The sequence below is a fragment of the Candoia aspera genome, chromosome 3 (genome assembly GCF_035149785.1).
Source record: "Candoia aspera isolate rCanAsp1 chromosome 3, rCanAsp1.hap2, whole genome shotgun sequence".
In the NCBI taxonomy this organism is placed as follows: domain Eukaryota; kingdom Metazoa; phylum Chordata; class Lepidosauria; order Squamata; family Boidae; genus Candoia; species Candoia aspera.
In genome coordinates this window covers 206674124-206690683 of record NC_086155.1, presented here as the reverse complement: position 1 = coordinate 206690683, position 16560 = coordinate 206674124, and the positions used below count along the sequence as shown (strand labels likewise).

The 16560-nt window shown below is 42.5% G+C and overlaps 1 protein-coding gene across 1 annotated transcript in view; it reads right to left on the bottom strand.

Moving 5' to 3' along the window:
• ADGRB1 (adhesion G protein-coupled receptor B1) overlaps positions 1–16560 on the bottom strand; it is a 236052-nt gene that overhangs the window by 101601 nt on the left and 117891 nt on the right. The window contains exons 14-16 of the mRNA XM_063299720.1: positions 15250–15325; positions 11209–11311; positions 9245–9288 (exon numbers count right to left, since the gene is read on the bottom strand). Coding sequence (XP_063155790.1) covers positions 9245–9288; positions 11209–11311; positions 15250–15325 — 223 coding nt within the window. The remainder of the gene's footprint in view (positions 1–9244; positions 9289–11208; positions 11312–15249; positions 15326–16560) is intronic.

Here is a 16560-nt window from a genome sequence, read left to right as displayed (position 1 = left end):
AAGAAGATCAAACCAGTCCATCCTCCAGGAAATAAAGCCAGACTGCTCACTTGAGGGAATGATATTAAAGGCCAAACTGAAATACTTTGGCCACATAATGAGAAGACAGGACACCCTGGAGAAGATGCTGATGCTAGGGAGAGTGGAAGGCAAAAGGAAGAGGGGCCGACCAAGGGCAAGGTGGATGGATGATATTCTAGAGGTGACGGAATCGTCCCTGAGGGAGCTGGGGGTGTTGACGACCAACAGGAAGCTCTGGCGTGGGCTGGTCCATGAAGTCACGAAGAGTCGGAAGCGACTAAACGAATAAACAACAACAATACAAAATAAAGCAAAATATTTTAACATTCAACATATGGAAGGATATTTTTAAATAATGGACCCAGAAGTTAATTTTAAGAGTGTCTGCCTCTCTAGATAGACTGGGTTTAAAAGAAGTTATGGAAGAGGAACAGGTTCTACCTGACAAGATTGAGACTGAGTTGAAAGTGGATGTCAAAAGGACAGGCTACAAGAATGAGACGGAAAAAGACGTTACACTGGACATACAAAAGAAACTGGCTGATGTCTTAATAATTAAAAGGGATATACAAATAACAAACCAAGAGAGTGACCTGGATAATCTTCCTATATTAGATTTACAAAAGAGGTTTGTTAAAGCTTTGAAGAATTTTGTGAGAAAGGACAAAGAAAAAATGAAAAGACATCAAATTCTAAGACATTATTTGAAGGGACTAAAGATCAAGATTGTTAGAAGTAAAAGGAAGGAACATAAAGTTGGTTTATTTGATCAAGGTTAAAATAGATATATTGTTATCTCTGGTAGCCCTTAATGGACTTTTGCTGACATCAGAACTAAAATGACAAGGCTTTATGGATTTGTTTATAGATAAGAGATGGGATATGGGAAGAAGAAACCATTTGTTCTATTTTAAGAGGAGGTGATTAATTACTAAAATTGTTTATACTTGGGATGAAGGTGGAAGTCAATTCTTTATATATTTTTTATTTTTTTACTATATTCTTATTTTTTCTTTCTTTTCTCTTTTCTCTTTTTTTCTTTTCTGAAGTTTCTAATTTTTCTTTATTTCTTTTATTTCTTTGGTTTGTATTAGTTTTTATCTTTGTAACGATAATTTTTAATAAAAATATTAATAAAAATACTATTATTTCCACATAGTTTTTGTGGCAGCAGGGCCATCTTTGTTTTGTTTTGCTTTGCTTTGTTTTTTGCTTTAATTTTGCAGTCTAGCCCACAGCCATGAGATTTCCTGATGGTTTCCCATCCATGTGCTGACATGATCTGACTGCTTACCTTCCTAGTTTCACCAGATCAGCCATGTGCTGCCATCTAGTGGATAAGAGATGTTAACATTCAGAGTAAAGATGATTATACATGATCTTAGTGACCTTGCTTGGGCTTGGAAGCTAAGCAAGCTTGGCCAGGGAGACCTCCAGAAAATTCCAAGTTGGTGGGCTAGACTGGGAAGTCCAAGAACCATCCTGGAAAACAGGGGAAATCCATTTCAGTGTTGTTGTGAAAAAGAACTGCATAGTTGCATCCATGCAGTCACAAGTACTCAAGCTTAACTCAAGAGCATCCTTATCTTTAAAGGTATGCATCAGAAGTGGGTTGTGGTTTGCTGGGGTTGCTGGGAAATACCTCCAAGTCCGTGATGGGATCTTAAGTTTGAGGACTCATGAAATCTCTGTTTAAAAGAGAGGTGAACATTAATCTCCCAATGATCTGCTCCACCTTGGGGCTCTCAGGAAACTACCTTTCCCATGTGGTCTTCCTTCATCTTGAGTTTGCTCCTAGGTTAGCATTTTGGAGAGACACAAGATTAGAAGAAATGGACAAATCTCATTTGTCTCTTCTCCCATCAGGGTTCTTCTTTGTGTTGCTTATGGGAAAGAACTAGGGAAGGATATATTCTTGGAAGGGGTGGAAAATCATAGAGTTTTGGAGTTTGAAGGGACCTTAGAGGCGATCTAGTCCAGACCTTTATATGCAGGCTCTGCTGCAGCATCTCTGACAGATGATCATCTAGCCTCACTTTGGAGACCTCTAGCAAAGGAGAACACACCATCTCACTTGGTGGCCTATCCCATGGAGTTCCACCCGATGTCACCTAGCCTGAAGCTCTTGTAGCTTTAACTCACTGGTCCTGATCCTGTCCTCTGGGGCAAGGGAGAATATGTCCATTCCTTCTTTTTGTGTGCCAATCCTTCAGATATTTGAAAATTGCTATTATATCTCCCCTCGCTCATCTTTTCTGTAGGCTAAATATGACGGGTTCATTTCACTGCTCCTCATAGTTGTAAGGTTTTTGATGAGAAGAAGTAGTGGAGATGAGGAGTATCCTTTTTTCTCCTCCAAAAGATTATAGATAATTCTTACCTCAATGTACACATTAATCTAATACACTCAATGCAGTGTGGGGAATATCCTTGTTTTAGTAGCGAGTCCACTGCGAAGCAATCCATGTCCTTTCAGAAGTTGCTGAACTACAGTTCCCATCTCCTGATTATTTCCTACTCCATCTGAACTGTTGGAGCTGGATGTCAGCAACAACCTCCTTGTGGAGCTGGGGTCTTCCATTCCGGGAAGTCCAATATATGGAAAAGAACAAAATCCTCTATCGCTCTACTGGCCTGAATTATTTCAGACTGACTTGCCACACCAGCATTTTGGCAGAACCAAGCAAATCTACCAGGGGTGTCTGCAGGGTGTAGTCAAAACGTTAAGATGGTAGTTGCAACTGACATAAAAAAGAACAACAGGTGGAGCTTTGAACACACCATCCCAGCAACCATCTTGACTTTTTCAACCACACCCTGCAGACACCCCTGAAATCTACCTCACTGTCTGCTAAACCTTAATGGAACCAAATCTCTGTTCCCCGCCATCTTTACCTGTGGTTGCATGTATGTATGTATGCATGCATGCATGTTTTAGGACACATGCAAGAACAAAGGATTCCCCTTGAAACTAAAGACAGGAAGTAAAATCTGAAATATAGTTGCCTTGTTTATTAAATGCAATAAAACATAAAATGGAAGTTCATCTCCCTGAGTCAATACTGATTCTCAAAATACTGATTCTCAAAAATAGCATTAAAATTTAAGGCAAAGATAACTTCACAAGAAGCACTGGGCTAATTTCCGAATTCTGGCCACTGGATCATCTTGTGTGCTGATTCTCTTCTACTTAAGCCTGTAAGTCAAGTTAGATGAGATGCCAGAGTACAAACAGTGCCACTTCTCGCTTTGGGTTTCTGCTTAAAGACTCTGTTGAGCTGAATCAGTCACACCAAAAATGACCCCTGGTGCATTAGCTATTCTTAGCACATTTCAAGCAAGCTGCACAGAGCAGGAGTAAGTTCAGGAATTAGTTTATGCCAGGGACAAGCTTGTTTTCTAATAGGTGAAAGGAAGAGCCACCCCATTTGGCCCTCGACAGGGAAGAATTTCAACATGGGCCATGGAGTGGAAGTCAACGACTTCTTGACCATGCACTTTGGCCAAGAGCCTGCTGCCCAAGAGTTGAGGGAGGGATGGGGATGGCAGAAAAAGTAATATGCAGACTTTGAGCTAGGGAAGGAATTCTCTGCTAATAGTTAAACCTAGAGGCAGATGCATCTGAAATGTTTGATGAACTCTTTGATTGCAGGCCCCTGGAAGCTGGACCTGCCCAGTGACAGCCACAGGTTGCACAATGTCAAGAGGCAGCTCACCATGCACATGGACACGTTTGTACCAGAGAAAGGGAAATGATGGGTGGGACCCTGGGCAAACAGGTGGGGCCCTGGGCAAAATGTATAAGAATGCACCTGATGTATAAGTTAGGGTTTCTCAACCAGGGTTCCGTGGAACTCTAGGGTTCCTCGAGAGGTCACTCGGGGTTCCCTGGGAGATCATGGTTTATTTTAAAAATTATTTCAAATTCAGGCAACTTCACATTAAAGAGGTAAGTTTCATTCTTATTTTTAGTTTAAGAACACTGTGAATGCATATAGACAGGCCTACACAGGAAACGAAAATAATAATTTTGTAACTTCTGGCTTATATTGGAGCCTGAATGTGCAGGGGTTCCCTGAGGCCTGAAAAATATTTCAAGGGTTCCTCCAGGGTCAAAAGGTTGAGAAAGGCTGGTATAAGCAATAGGAAGAGTGTGTAAAGATACGCACAAAGATAAATACCTGTGCAGATTTGGGAGAGGACCAAGGTTGAATGCCTAGACTGGAATCGAAATAAGGCGAAAGCAGAATTTGCAGGTGGGAAAATGAGAAATCTGACCACAGTGGAATCAAGAGCGTCGCCTAGCCCTCAGTGCACATGGATATCACACAACATAGATTTTGTGCAGGCATATCGAGCAAATTAATTCTGCTTCCCCACCACCACCACATTCTTTTTATGTAGGGAGAACCATGCCTGGCAACCCTAACCTAGCTTGTTTAGCTCAAAGTCTCATTTACCCTGATCTGTAAACAACCTCCTCCTTGCAGTTACCACTGGTCCTACTCCCAACAATAAATGGATCAAGCCAACTCCAAGGGGCTGTTCCCTTTTGCCCTGATGTCCATTCCCCAAAAGCATCCATTCAAGCCCTAAAGAACACTTTATCTGTCCTGTCAACCACAAATCTTGGCTTGTAGCTTCTCCATACACCCTTTCAATCCCAGGGCAGGAGGACAGAGGTACTGATAATATTATACCAACTTTCTGAACTGAATCCTGTTCAGGGTGTGTGATGGTCTCCTTCTCAATCCTTGGCCCCTTGCTGTGTGGCGGATGTCTCACTGGGGGTTCAAGATCGGTGGCCGCCTCCAGTTTAATTACAGGAATGCCCGTCTTGCTTTCCCATCGCCCTTTCTTGTTCTTACTCTTCATAACTCTCTTCCCCCCTCCCAGAAGAGCTGATTAAACTTTCAGGGCTGAGCATTTAACAGACTCATGTGACTGGTTAGCATAGAAACCCATAATGAGGCCCCTTTTGCTGGGACACAACGGGAGCCAACTGTGAGTTGGAAAATGGGATGTTTCTCAATGGACTCGGGAAGGCGTGTGTACACGCACACACACACAGAGAGGCAGAGTCTCCTTGGAAGAAGGAGCAGCGGGGGTGAGAAAGGTAGATGGGGGCCAAAGCAGAGATGTGGGAATTGAAAGCTATCTCCTCCTCCCTGGCATGGAGCAACTGGCTCCATCAAAGCATAGGCCATGTTGGCGCATGGAATTGCCCAGGCCAGCCAGCTCTTCCCTGGCATTGTGAGCTCTTTGGAGCATGAAAAAGAGAAACTGTGGGGGGAGGGAGATGTCTTCCTTCTGTCTGAGGTTTAGGGAGGAGAAAATAGGGACAGGCAGACTCGGCTTACATCCAGAGTCCCCACCCTATTCTCTCTCCCATCCATCCAGAGTCCCCACCGTTGCTTCAGTTTGCTTTGCAAAACTGACTTAGTGGCTGGCTCGCGCTGCAGGCTCCGCCAGACCAGTTGAAAAACATCCCAGCCCTAGCAGTTGCCTTCATTCCCACAGGCAAAGCTTGTGACCATCAACCTTGGTTAGTGTTTTGTGTGTGTGTGAGAGTGTGTGTATTGTGCAAGCCCAGAACAGGACAAACTCAGCAAGTAAGTTAACCATGTTGCGTGAAGGCAATCCTTGAGTGAAAACCTTCACAACTGGGCTTCTTTAATCCTGGACAGGGGTGGGGTTTTGACTGCATGGTCCTGTCTGCAATCTTTTTGATCCCCAGCAACCTCCCCAGGGATGCCCTGTCCTCAGCATCTTCAGCTTTCATCCAATACACAATAGCAGTGTTGCACTACAAGCTCCACCCCTTTGGGGACATGCTTGCAACACCAGGACCTATGAAGCAAAGCGGTGGGGTCTGCATTGCAGCGACGCAGCACAGCTATTTGCAGACTGACTGGTCTGACACATCACCCTCATGGACATTGCTGGTTTGAAGGAGGTCCCATCCAATCACCCCTTTGAATCAAACCTTCAATCAAATCTTTGATTTGGTTTGAGGTATTGAATCAAACCAGGTGCCTTTCAATCACTTTCCCAATCAGATTTAAAGACAATTTGGGAGATTCAAATACACTGCCTGGCTTTGCTGAGTCTCCAACACCTTTTCAGGTTTCCTTCTATTTATGGATAAGGCAGGAGAGGAGGACACTGAATGTCAGGCTTTCTGATACTGACGCGAAGAGTTGGCCAATGAGTTTTATAACCTTGGTAAACTCTGCCTATGAGATCACTTGGCTGAGCGCTACTCTGATTTTTCTGTCTCACTTTTCTGTTAGAATTCATTCAGGCAGGTTCACGTGGATGATAAGAGACAGAGAAAGACAGCAAGCATCTCAGATTTATTTTGTTGATGTTTTCTGCTCCACCTTTTTGTCCATAATCCTCTACCTTCCCCAAATCCAACCTTTTTATCCTTCTTTCTTCAACTCTTGATCTATTTGTCTGACTTGAATCCCTGCTAGCTTCTGTGCATCTGTCCCATCTGTCTGCAGTTCTTCTGTTCTTTTAGTGCCTCATTCATTTCTCTTTTATTCTCCCCCTCCCATTTTTTTAAAAAAAACACTTGTGTTCATAAATGGGATTTGGCAGACATTTAATCCCCATGGAACTTACCTCTTCCCTCATGTCCCTTTCCAACTTGATTATTTATTTATTTATTCATCAAATTTTGCCACTGCCCATCTCCCCCCTAGATCACCAGAAACTAAGATTCTACAAAATGTGAGCACATTATATTGGAAGCTATGATGTAGTTGAAATTATTTTCACAACATCAGTGTGAGAGGCAGCTATGGAAGAGGAGGATAGTTAGAGGGATCCAGTGCTGGCCATGAGCTTTCAGACTGATCCTATTATTTATTGAATTTATAACTTGCTTTTCCTTGGAAATCAAGGCAATTTCCATGGGATCTCTCCCCAGGTGTTATGCCCAAAGCAGCAACCGTATAAAGGAGCTTGGGCTTAGAGAGAGACAGAGATTGGTGCAAGGCTACCCAGTGATTCCTGTGGTCAAGTAGAGACTTGAACCTAAGTCAGCCTCTTCCAAGTCAACACTTTAACCTCTGCACCACATTGATTCTCTTCTGCACTTATGCACAGACTTTGCTATCTTAGCCCAAGTCAGAGCATAAGATATATACAACCCAGTACGTCTATAACAATTCGGAGCGGATCTGCAGGATTTCCGTTTAGACTCTTATAAAAGTGGGTGGGAACAGTACTCCTTTGAAGACATCCTGTGGAAAGAGACACCATGGCTGAAGGGCATTTCACCTCAGTTCTGGAATTCAACCTTACTCAGCCACAAAGATTTTGAGTGGCCATTTGTGTATTTGTGTGTCCTCTCCTCCTCACGTGTGGGTATGAGTCCTTGAGTTCAGCCAGTGGACATTAAAAGCTGTGAGCCTGCATTTGTTTCCAAGTCTACTTACTCTCTGGATAAGTAAAAAGAGCAAATAACATTGGAGGTGTCACAAAGGCCTTCTTTATGAACCTCCATGCAACACTGCTTCTGGATAGGTCAAACAAATCTTAACCTTAAAGAAGAATCTGTGTTACCAACTGCCCCACACACATTCACCTTCATAATTCCCCAGAAAGAAGAAGAAAAGCCTTCCTAAATATTTATGCAAGTAGAGACACATTTTAGCAGAGGACTAGGGAAGGGGATGGAGACCATCACAAGACCAGCTCAAGGGGCATTGTAATACAGTTGAAAATTACTTCTCTCAAGGACTCTGGGAAATGCAGAGCTTAACTCAGACCATTCACAGCTGCAGCCTTCCGTGCCACCAACACCAGCAAAGCTCATCAATCACACAAGCTGTTCCCATTGCGATCCCACGGCTCCTTTGACTAATCCAACTCAAGTGTAAGCAGTGGGACGTGAGAGAGGAGTACCAGCTATCCAGGCAGACTGGATTTCTTAAATCAAAAAAGCCATTAGAACCATACAGCTTAAGTATCTATCTCAGTGTTTCTCAAGCTTGGCAACTTTAAGATGTGTGGACTTCAGCTCCCAGAATTCCCCAGACAGCCATGCTGTCTGGGGAATTCTGGGAGCTGAAGTCCACACATCTTAAAGTTGCCAAGCTTGAGAAACACTGATCTATCTAAATGCAGAAGAGCACATACAGATAAAATAAAGAAATCAAACATGTCGCATTCCACTTATGAAATCAGTGGCACAGAATCTGTAGTTTTAGGGATAACTCTTCCTGACATCTAGCTGTGCATAAGTTTTAAAAGGGGTTATGAAGATGGGCCAATCTGGAAGCTAAGCTCAATACATAGTCCTTCCCCCACTCTCCAAAAGAAGATAGCCTCAGAGCCATTGAACTTTTTTTCTGAGCTACGTTCGTGACGAAAAGCCTCACCATGTTTTGGCATACAGGCAGTCCTTGCTTAATGACCACTATTGGGACCTGAACTTTGGTTGCTAAGTGAATCCAACCTGATTTTATGATCTTTTTTGCAGTGGTTGTTAAGCGAATCACCACGGGCATTAAGCAAACCACGTGGTCGTTAAGAGAATCATGCAGTCCCCCATTGATTTTGCTTGAGAAGCTGACCAGGAAAGTCGAAAATGGCGATCATGTGACCAAGGGATGCTGCGACAGTCATAAGTGTGACCCAGTTGCCGAGTGCCCAAATTGTGATGATCACATGACTGCAGGGATGCTGCGACAGTCGTAAGTGTGAGGACCAGCCACAAGTTGGATTTTAGCACCATCGTAAGTCTGAAACATCACTAAATGAATGGTTGTTAAGCGAGGTCTACTTGTAAAGTGTTTCCCAGACCCTGCTAAATAATAGCAGATTTAGTTACAGAGATGTGTATCCATTTATTGCTATTTCTTTTATACATTATAGTACTTAGTTAATGATCCTGGAAGCTTTGCTGATGTGTAATATATTTATTTTTTCTAAGTAATTTTGCACTCCAAAATCTTGAGGAATGCTTCAATAGGATTTTTTTTTTTTGCAAAGACTTCTAACCCAAAACACCTACAGACAAAAGTAAAGGGGAAAAGACCACCACTCAAACCCAGTGGTAAATGAACAGGACTGTAAAGACCACATATAACCAGCTTTCACTTCCTCCAAATACAGCTCTAGATGGAATAGTCCAGTCACCCCAGCAAATACATTTGTGCTTTTTTTTCTTTGTCAAGCAAAAACAAGCAATTAAACCCACTTGACTTACACATCAGCTTCATCCCAGACAATGCAGGTCTGATTTGTAGTTCCCTGATTGGAGAGAGAAAAGGAGAAAAAAAATTAGTGTGCAATTCACAGAGAGATGCTCACACCAATGAGAAATGATGCATTCCCTTAATCCATGTTTGTTGATGTGGGTGTGTGTATTCCATCCAACTTGCCTTAAAAAAAACTACATTTTGACATCTGCTTCTGACTAAATTCAAATGCCAGGGTGGGATCTGTTGGCTTCTACGCCAAGGGAAACACAGTTATGAGTCCTTTCAAGATTGGGGACAGACAATCTTGGATGCTCTGGTCAAATGAAAAACAGACATGTTTATGGACTCCAGGCTTCCACAAAGGTGGTTGAGAGACTGTGACTTCCTCCTGCTTTTTAAAAAATATTATCCAGGAAAGGAAAATGGAAAGTCTGCAGCAGGTGCTCACTTGGCTTCAGCACCACCATAGAGAGAGCTGGGAAGTCTGAACCAAGTTGTTCCTTTCTTCCCACGTTTTATCCCAACATGGCCTGGGGTGGGGTGGGGGCACTAAAAAGAAAAAAAGGAGCACTGAAGAGAGCTCATAAGAAAGTCCCATGGGGGTGAGGGACATTGTCTTCAGTGCTTCCAAGACAAGTCTGTGGATGTTCTCTCTAATATGAGGGTCTTTGTTTTCATCTCCCCATCAGCCTTGGCTGAAGGTTAAGGCCCCTCTTTCTGATGCTGGCACAGAGACAATGCCCCCTGCCCCCATGGGACTTTCTTATGAACCCCCTTCAGTGCTCCTTTTTTCCCTTTTCAGTGCCCCCACCCCACCCTATCCCACCTGAGGCCATGTTGGCATAAAACATGGGAAGAAAGGGAACAACTTGGTTCAGCCTTCCCAGAATTCTCTGTGGTGGTGCTGAACCCAAGTGAGCACCTGCTGCAGATTTTCCATTTTCCTTTCCCGGATAATAATTTTAAAAAGCAGGAGGAAGTTACAGTCTGCCAACCACTTTTGTGGAGGACTGGAGTCCATAAGACATGTGTTTTTCATTTGACCAGAGCATCCAAAATCCAAATTAAAAGCATCCCAAATAAGTAACATCCTAATGTGAAACTACCCAACAGTAAGGCTGGCTTAAAAAGAGGATCAGTGATGCGGAGAGGTGATAGGCACCCTTTCTTTGCAAAGCTTCTCCTTGAACACTTGCAAGGTGTTAGGATTAGCCATTAGGATGGCTAATAGTCAGAGGATACAGAGACAGAATGAGTTAGAGGACTGTAGTTCAGCAATAACTTTGCCATAAGAACTTTAGGATGTGAAGAGGAGATAAGTCTTAGGGCCAATTTATTTGTCAATTCCATCAGGACCAGCCAATGAACGGATTTAGAATGCATAGATCTAAAAGAAGAGAATTCCCTATCAGGTTGGTACAAAACTAGTCATTCCCTTTTGAACAGATTCCATCAATCTCTACAACCTTGTTTTGATAGGTGACATGTGACCAAGTAGCCTTTGAAAATTTTGGGTATTTATTATTTCATTTTTGTTCTTCTCCTCTTTCCCTAGATGTATTTTGACCAACCAGCTGAGATGATAACTCTGCCATTTAGGCTGGACAACAGCACCCTCCACTTTCATTTTCATACACATAGAGACCTCCGTGTCAATCATGGATGGATCTCCAAATTCCATTTTCTCCCAATCTTTTCTTTGCCTCATTGTTGTAAACTCAAAACAAAACTTGCCATCCGCTAGGTTTATTTCCTCCCACAAATTCAGCCTCTGAAAATTCATCCACATTTCCTTCTAGACTCAGCATGGAAATCATGCGATAACAAGATTTCATGATTGTATGATCATGACCTTCCTTCTTTCTGATCAGCAAAATTTTCATTTGAGAGAAAAAGAGTTTTGGTTTTGAGTGTCCTTCCCACCCAGGGTCATTCCCTTCTGAGTAGTTACAAGGCAGGAATGACTTACATTATACAAATGGGAGAATTCAATTTCCATCAGGGCAAGGAGTGACCGGGGTTCTGGTTTCACAGTCACGGAGATGATGTGTGAATTCAGTACAGTGGTATTCCTAGAGAGAAGGGAAGAACAGTACATAAACAATGAAAGAAGGAAGAGTATTCAAAGAAAAGTAGTCCTCTGAGTGATTCCATCAAACAAATTATATCTTCCTTTTCCACATAATGGACAGAAGTCAGTTAATCTGCATTAAAACCCATTTTGAAACCAAACAAATTACAAATAATGAGGAATCAGTCAGATGCCCTGCATGTGTGAATACATGCAAATGCTGGAAAATATTACGGTGTGGTCAACCAAACACTTCAACATAACAGTCTACACTCAGCTAACTAAATGATACCAGATAGGTTTCTGGTAGTTCTAGCAGAAGGCTATCTACACAACGAGAATCCCCACAAAGAAAAGTCACATCCCCACATGTCACTGAGCTCATCTTACAACATTGTGGTGCTGGCTACCAGCTTGGCTGGCTGCAAACAAGGGTTGGACCAATTCATGGAAGTCTTGGGGAACAATGGCTATTAGCCTGGATGGAAGTGTGACTGCCTTTGAAGGCCATCTGCTGTGAGACGTGGGCTTCCTTGTGCAGTTGGTTGGCCATTGTGGACGAAATAGACCAAGGGTCCGATCCAGCAGGGCATGGCTTATGTTTTTATTGGTTGATGGATTGCATTTTTATAGGCGCCCATCTCACTTGCATGTGACTCTGGGCATGAACACAATGTTCTTATGTTCTAACAGGACCTGGAAAGAGCAGGAAATGAAAGCTTGCTCTGATCATCTTAAGGAATGGACAGGATGACTTGGGAACAGATGGCCTTCAGAGCCCAGCTAATCTCAGGTTCTAGATGAGAATGGGGAAGGAATGTATTACATTTACTGAAACATGATATGCATCAAAATACTATTATAGTGTGCCATTTACACTTTCCCAAATTGTGTGCTTCAACTTGCTGATTTTTAAAACATGCATACACATGCTGGGCAAAAGTAGATAAGGAACATGCATATTATTAAACTAAAGATCATCACACTGGCCCTCTCTTGGAGGCTGTTAAAAAGATGGAGATTCACATTTAGGAAATGCCTTATAAACTGGATTTCTCAGGTTCCCTCACTGCTAGCTTTTACGAAATCCTTAAAGATCATAATTAGTAACCTGAAATCACATTTTTGTGCCTGGTTTTCAGGGAGATTTTTTAAAAATAATTTTTTAAAGAGGAAAAAAAGACCTTTAAAAAAGGAAAGAAAAAAAATCAGTAAGTGAAGTTGTACAATGAGTGCTCAGTCTGTTGTTGAGGAAAAAAATAATCATAAAAATAAAAATACATTAAGTTATTTTTAACAATAATGAAAAGGATTTCAGAGATCTTTCTGAATTTCTGAGCTGAGTGCCAAAATCTCCACTATTTTGTTATTTAAAGAGAGAGAGAGGGAGAGGGAGAGAGAGAGAGAGAGAGAATATTCAGGGAGATTTTAATTGGAGACTATTAACTTTGGACGCTGCTATCATCTTCATCCTCCTTATTGATTTAAATGCTGCAGGTTGCCTTGATAGGATATTTGTCCTTCAAAGTAAACTAGAGATACTGTGAACAAAGAAAGATATTAAAATTGTAGGCCGATTCCATATAAAAATAAATGTTCAGAGGAAACAGCTTTGTTGAAGCCTGCGAATCCGTGACTCAGAATTTTTGTTCATGCTGAGCGTACATCTCGACCAAAAAGAGGGGCTAGTGAGTGTAGAGGCACTCAGGTGGATGTGGCTCTTGTGCTTTTATGGTCAAATGTTCTTCATCTCAACTTGCCTCCAGTACAATCTGTAGCTCATCCAGGGACATGCCAGGATATCATTTTGTCCCTCCACCCTTGGCCACTTTCTTCTGCTCCTACCTCACTCAACTTTGCCAAGCAGAATGACTTTTTCCCAGTCCATCATGTGCCCACATCACATGCCCAAAGTAAATGAGTTTCTGCTTGATGATCATCACCTCAAGGGAACAGACAGCCTTGATTGGGTCAGGACTGAATAACTGGTTCTTCTTGCAGTCCATGATACTTTTAATGACCATCTACTAATCTACAATTCAAGGTCTGTAACTCTCTCTCACTCTTTCCCAAAGTCCAGTTTCCACACTGGAAAGACCATTGCTTAACTATTCTTGTCATTGAAATCCCCTTGATGATTGTCCAACTTCATCACTGCCTTCCTCCCTAAGATTAATTTACTTTTTGCTTCTCCAGAACATTGGCCATCTTTATCCTTCTTTAGCCAAAGAAAATAAAGCTATCTTCTGTCATCCCTTTTGGGCCATCAGCTGTACAGTAAGTTCACTAAGCATGCAGGGTGAAAAATAGGAACTACTAAGTAAAATCCCCATGACTATAAACAACTCCACCTATTGATTGGAGACAGGGAATTTACAATTACTCTGTGGTGATTCTTTTTATCCATCTCTGCTTTCCAGCTGAGAGGAGGACACCAAGGTAATTAATGGCTTAGTGGTGGGGGTCAGACAAAGGACTTTGAAGATTCACACCCTCAGCCAAGATTCTGCTTCATTCTCACGATGCACAATAATCTCCTACGGAAGTCTGCAAAACTAGTGGCAGCTGTGGCTTTATTGGATTTAATCTGCAGACGTATTTGGGATCACTGGATTGGTTTTTATGATGCACAATCTATTCCCCGCTCTTACTGAAAGAGCAAGGTTTCCAGCTCCATATACCTGAATGTGATTTCGGATCTCTCTGAAGGCCATTTCAGATCTATCGATTCAGTACATCTGAGTCAGCAGGTCATTGCTAAATAGCTACTGTGGTGCGGCAAAGTATGGGATTGATTTGCCATGGAGAAGTAGCAAAGGATGCGTGTGGAAGTTTCCCCCACTAATTTCCCACAGAGATCTCCTCTTGGGCTGATTTCCTGATAATGTGGTAAAAACACATCCAGAGAGAGGAAAAACATTGATGGGGAGAACATTCTGTGGGGAAGTAGGTAGTCAACACACCATCTTACCCAGTGCTGCCAACGATTCTGGTATGCTGCTAGCTTAGAAGATAATATGAGCTCTTCTTGACCAGGCCAAAGGCCCAATAAATTAAATATTCTTCAACGGTCAACCAAAGACCTTTAGAAAGCTCCCCAATGGGGAGAAAAGAGTGAGACCCATCTTTCTTTGCTTCCCACCATCAGCCATGGTTGACTACAGGGCATGGTAAAAAAAAAATCAACATGGTGGCCACAATGGTACAATTTATGTTCTGCCTGTTTTTTATGTATAACTATGAACACAATTTCTGCAATAACAGAATTGTATACAGTCTTCCATGTGCAGCCTCACCATAGATTTAGAGAAGACCATGATTCCACTGGCGGTCTTATTTTCAATTTCCTTCTGAATTCTTCTAAGAATGGGACTGGTTTTGCTTGCAACAACCACACACAAGTTGACTTTTCCTTGCATTCTCCCCCATGATGCCACAATCTTTAATTTGTCCTATTTTCTGGTGATCCTCATTGGTTGAGCCCGATTTGCTGATCAATCAGATGCCTGGATTCCCTCCTGGCCTACTCAAGGGAGAGGAAAAATCTATTTGTAGAAGAATTTAACTTTGTCCCTGAGAAGATTACTCAGCCTGGGAAAGTAGAAAGCATGAGAAAGAGACTCATAACAGTCTCACCTTGATGTTGTGGTCCTTAAAAAAGGAGTAAGGAAGTATTTGGACAGACTTTCAAGATTTTGTTAATACACCCTAAAACAATCAAATAGAATCCCTGGAATCCCTGGAGTATCTGATTCTTGACTTAGCTACCCCAAGAGCTGGCTTTATTCTCCTGTTAAATACAGCCCATGCCCAGACTATGTTCAGGAGGTCCAATGTGTAAGATCAATGTCATTATGGCCAGCTATCATCAAGGACACTCAAAACACATCTGCTTCCAACACCCCTCCCCACCTTCATTGACGCACATATCCGCTTTACCTCTGAAGGCCCAGGATCCCAGCCAAATTGCGATAAAGCACCGTCCCCACCACAAAGACGGCAGAGTCATCTGTCTCTGTGAAGAAGCAACAGAAGCAAGCAGGTAAGAGTAGAAGTGGAGCAAAAGAGTCACAACAGCAAGAACTAAGGCAAAAGGAAGAGGTGGATTTAATGCAAAGCCCACGCTTCACATTTCCTACACCATCTCCCCCATCCAGACATGATGCTTGTAGGAAAAGGGGAACAGGGCAGATGAATCTGAATTTGCACTGAATTTGCACTGCCTGTCATCCACTGACTTGGTGGCCAGTCTGGGTCAGGGGTCAACGATAAATCAGTTCTTCTGTGCACAGCTGTCATCTAAGGTCCAACTGGGAGTCTACAAAACTACCAAATTGTTCAGGATAAAGTTGTTGGCTTTGGCTTTAATACGATTTGATCTGGAGTCACTTCTTCCTGTTGTTTTGGGAAGCAAGAAAGCTGCCTCTACGCAACCTTTATAACTGGGAGTACTTCAGTCCCTTTTGAGTTTGCAGTCCAAACCATCCAGCCTACATGCATACGATAATCTATTTCCTTTGTACCACCACTGCTCCAATTAAACACCTCTTCCATTTTATTTTTTTCTAAAAATATATTGGCTTTAGCACGATTAGGTTGCATTGTGCAGGACTGCTAAGCTTGCACCATCCAGGGACAGCAGCCCAGGGAATAAATACTGTTCAGAAATAGAACTTGGGAATGACTGTGGTGGAAGACTGTGGTGGAAAATGAGTGCTGTTGAGCATGTTCAGTAGGCTGCGTTTCATCAGCAGCTATCTACAGAGACAGTTGTGCAGGACAAGCACAATCTCACATTGTGTCATATGTGAGACGGGTGGCGATACAAATGTAATCAATCAATCAATCAGCACTATGTAAGAAACTGCTAAAAGGGGAAGTGATGCTCACAGACAGACTGTCACACGCATTACCAGTCCGATATGCTCAGAGAGGGATCCTTAGATTACTCTTGGAGTATGAGTAGAAGTCATGATTGGCCACTGGCAGCCAACATGCACCTCCCTGCCCCTTTTTTGTGGCTTCTCCTATTGGATGCATTATTGTTTGCCTCTGCTTTTGTCTCATGCTTCAACATGTGTTCAGGTTGCCTCCCCCTCTCCCACCTGCCCACTGACCTAGAAACCTGCAATGAAGAATCAAACTTAAATTACATTTAATATTTTGCATGCCATTCTAGGTAAGCACGTTTATTTCTTCCATCCCAGCCATTTCTCAGATTGGCAATTAGCATTCAGCTGATACCCATAA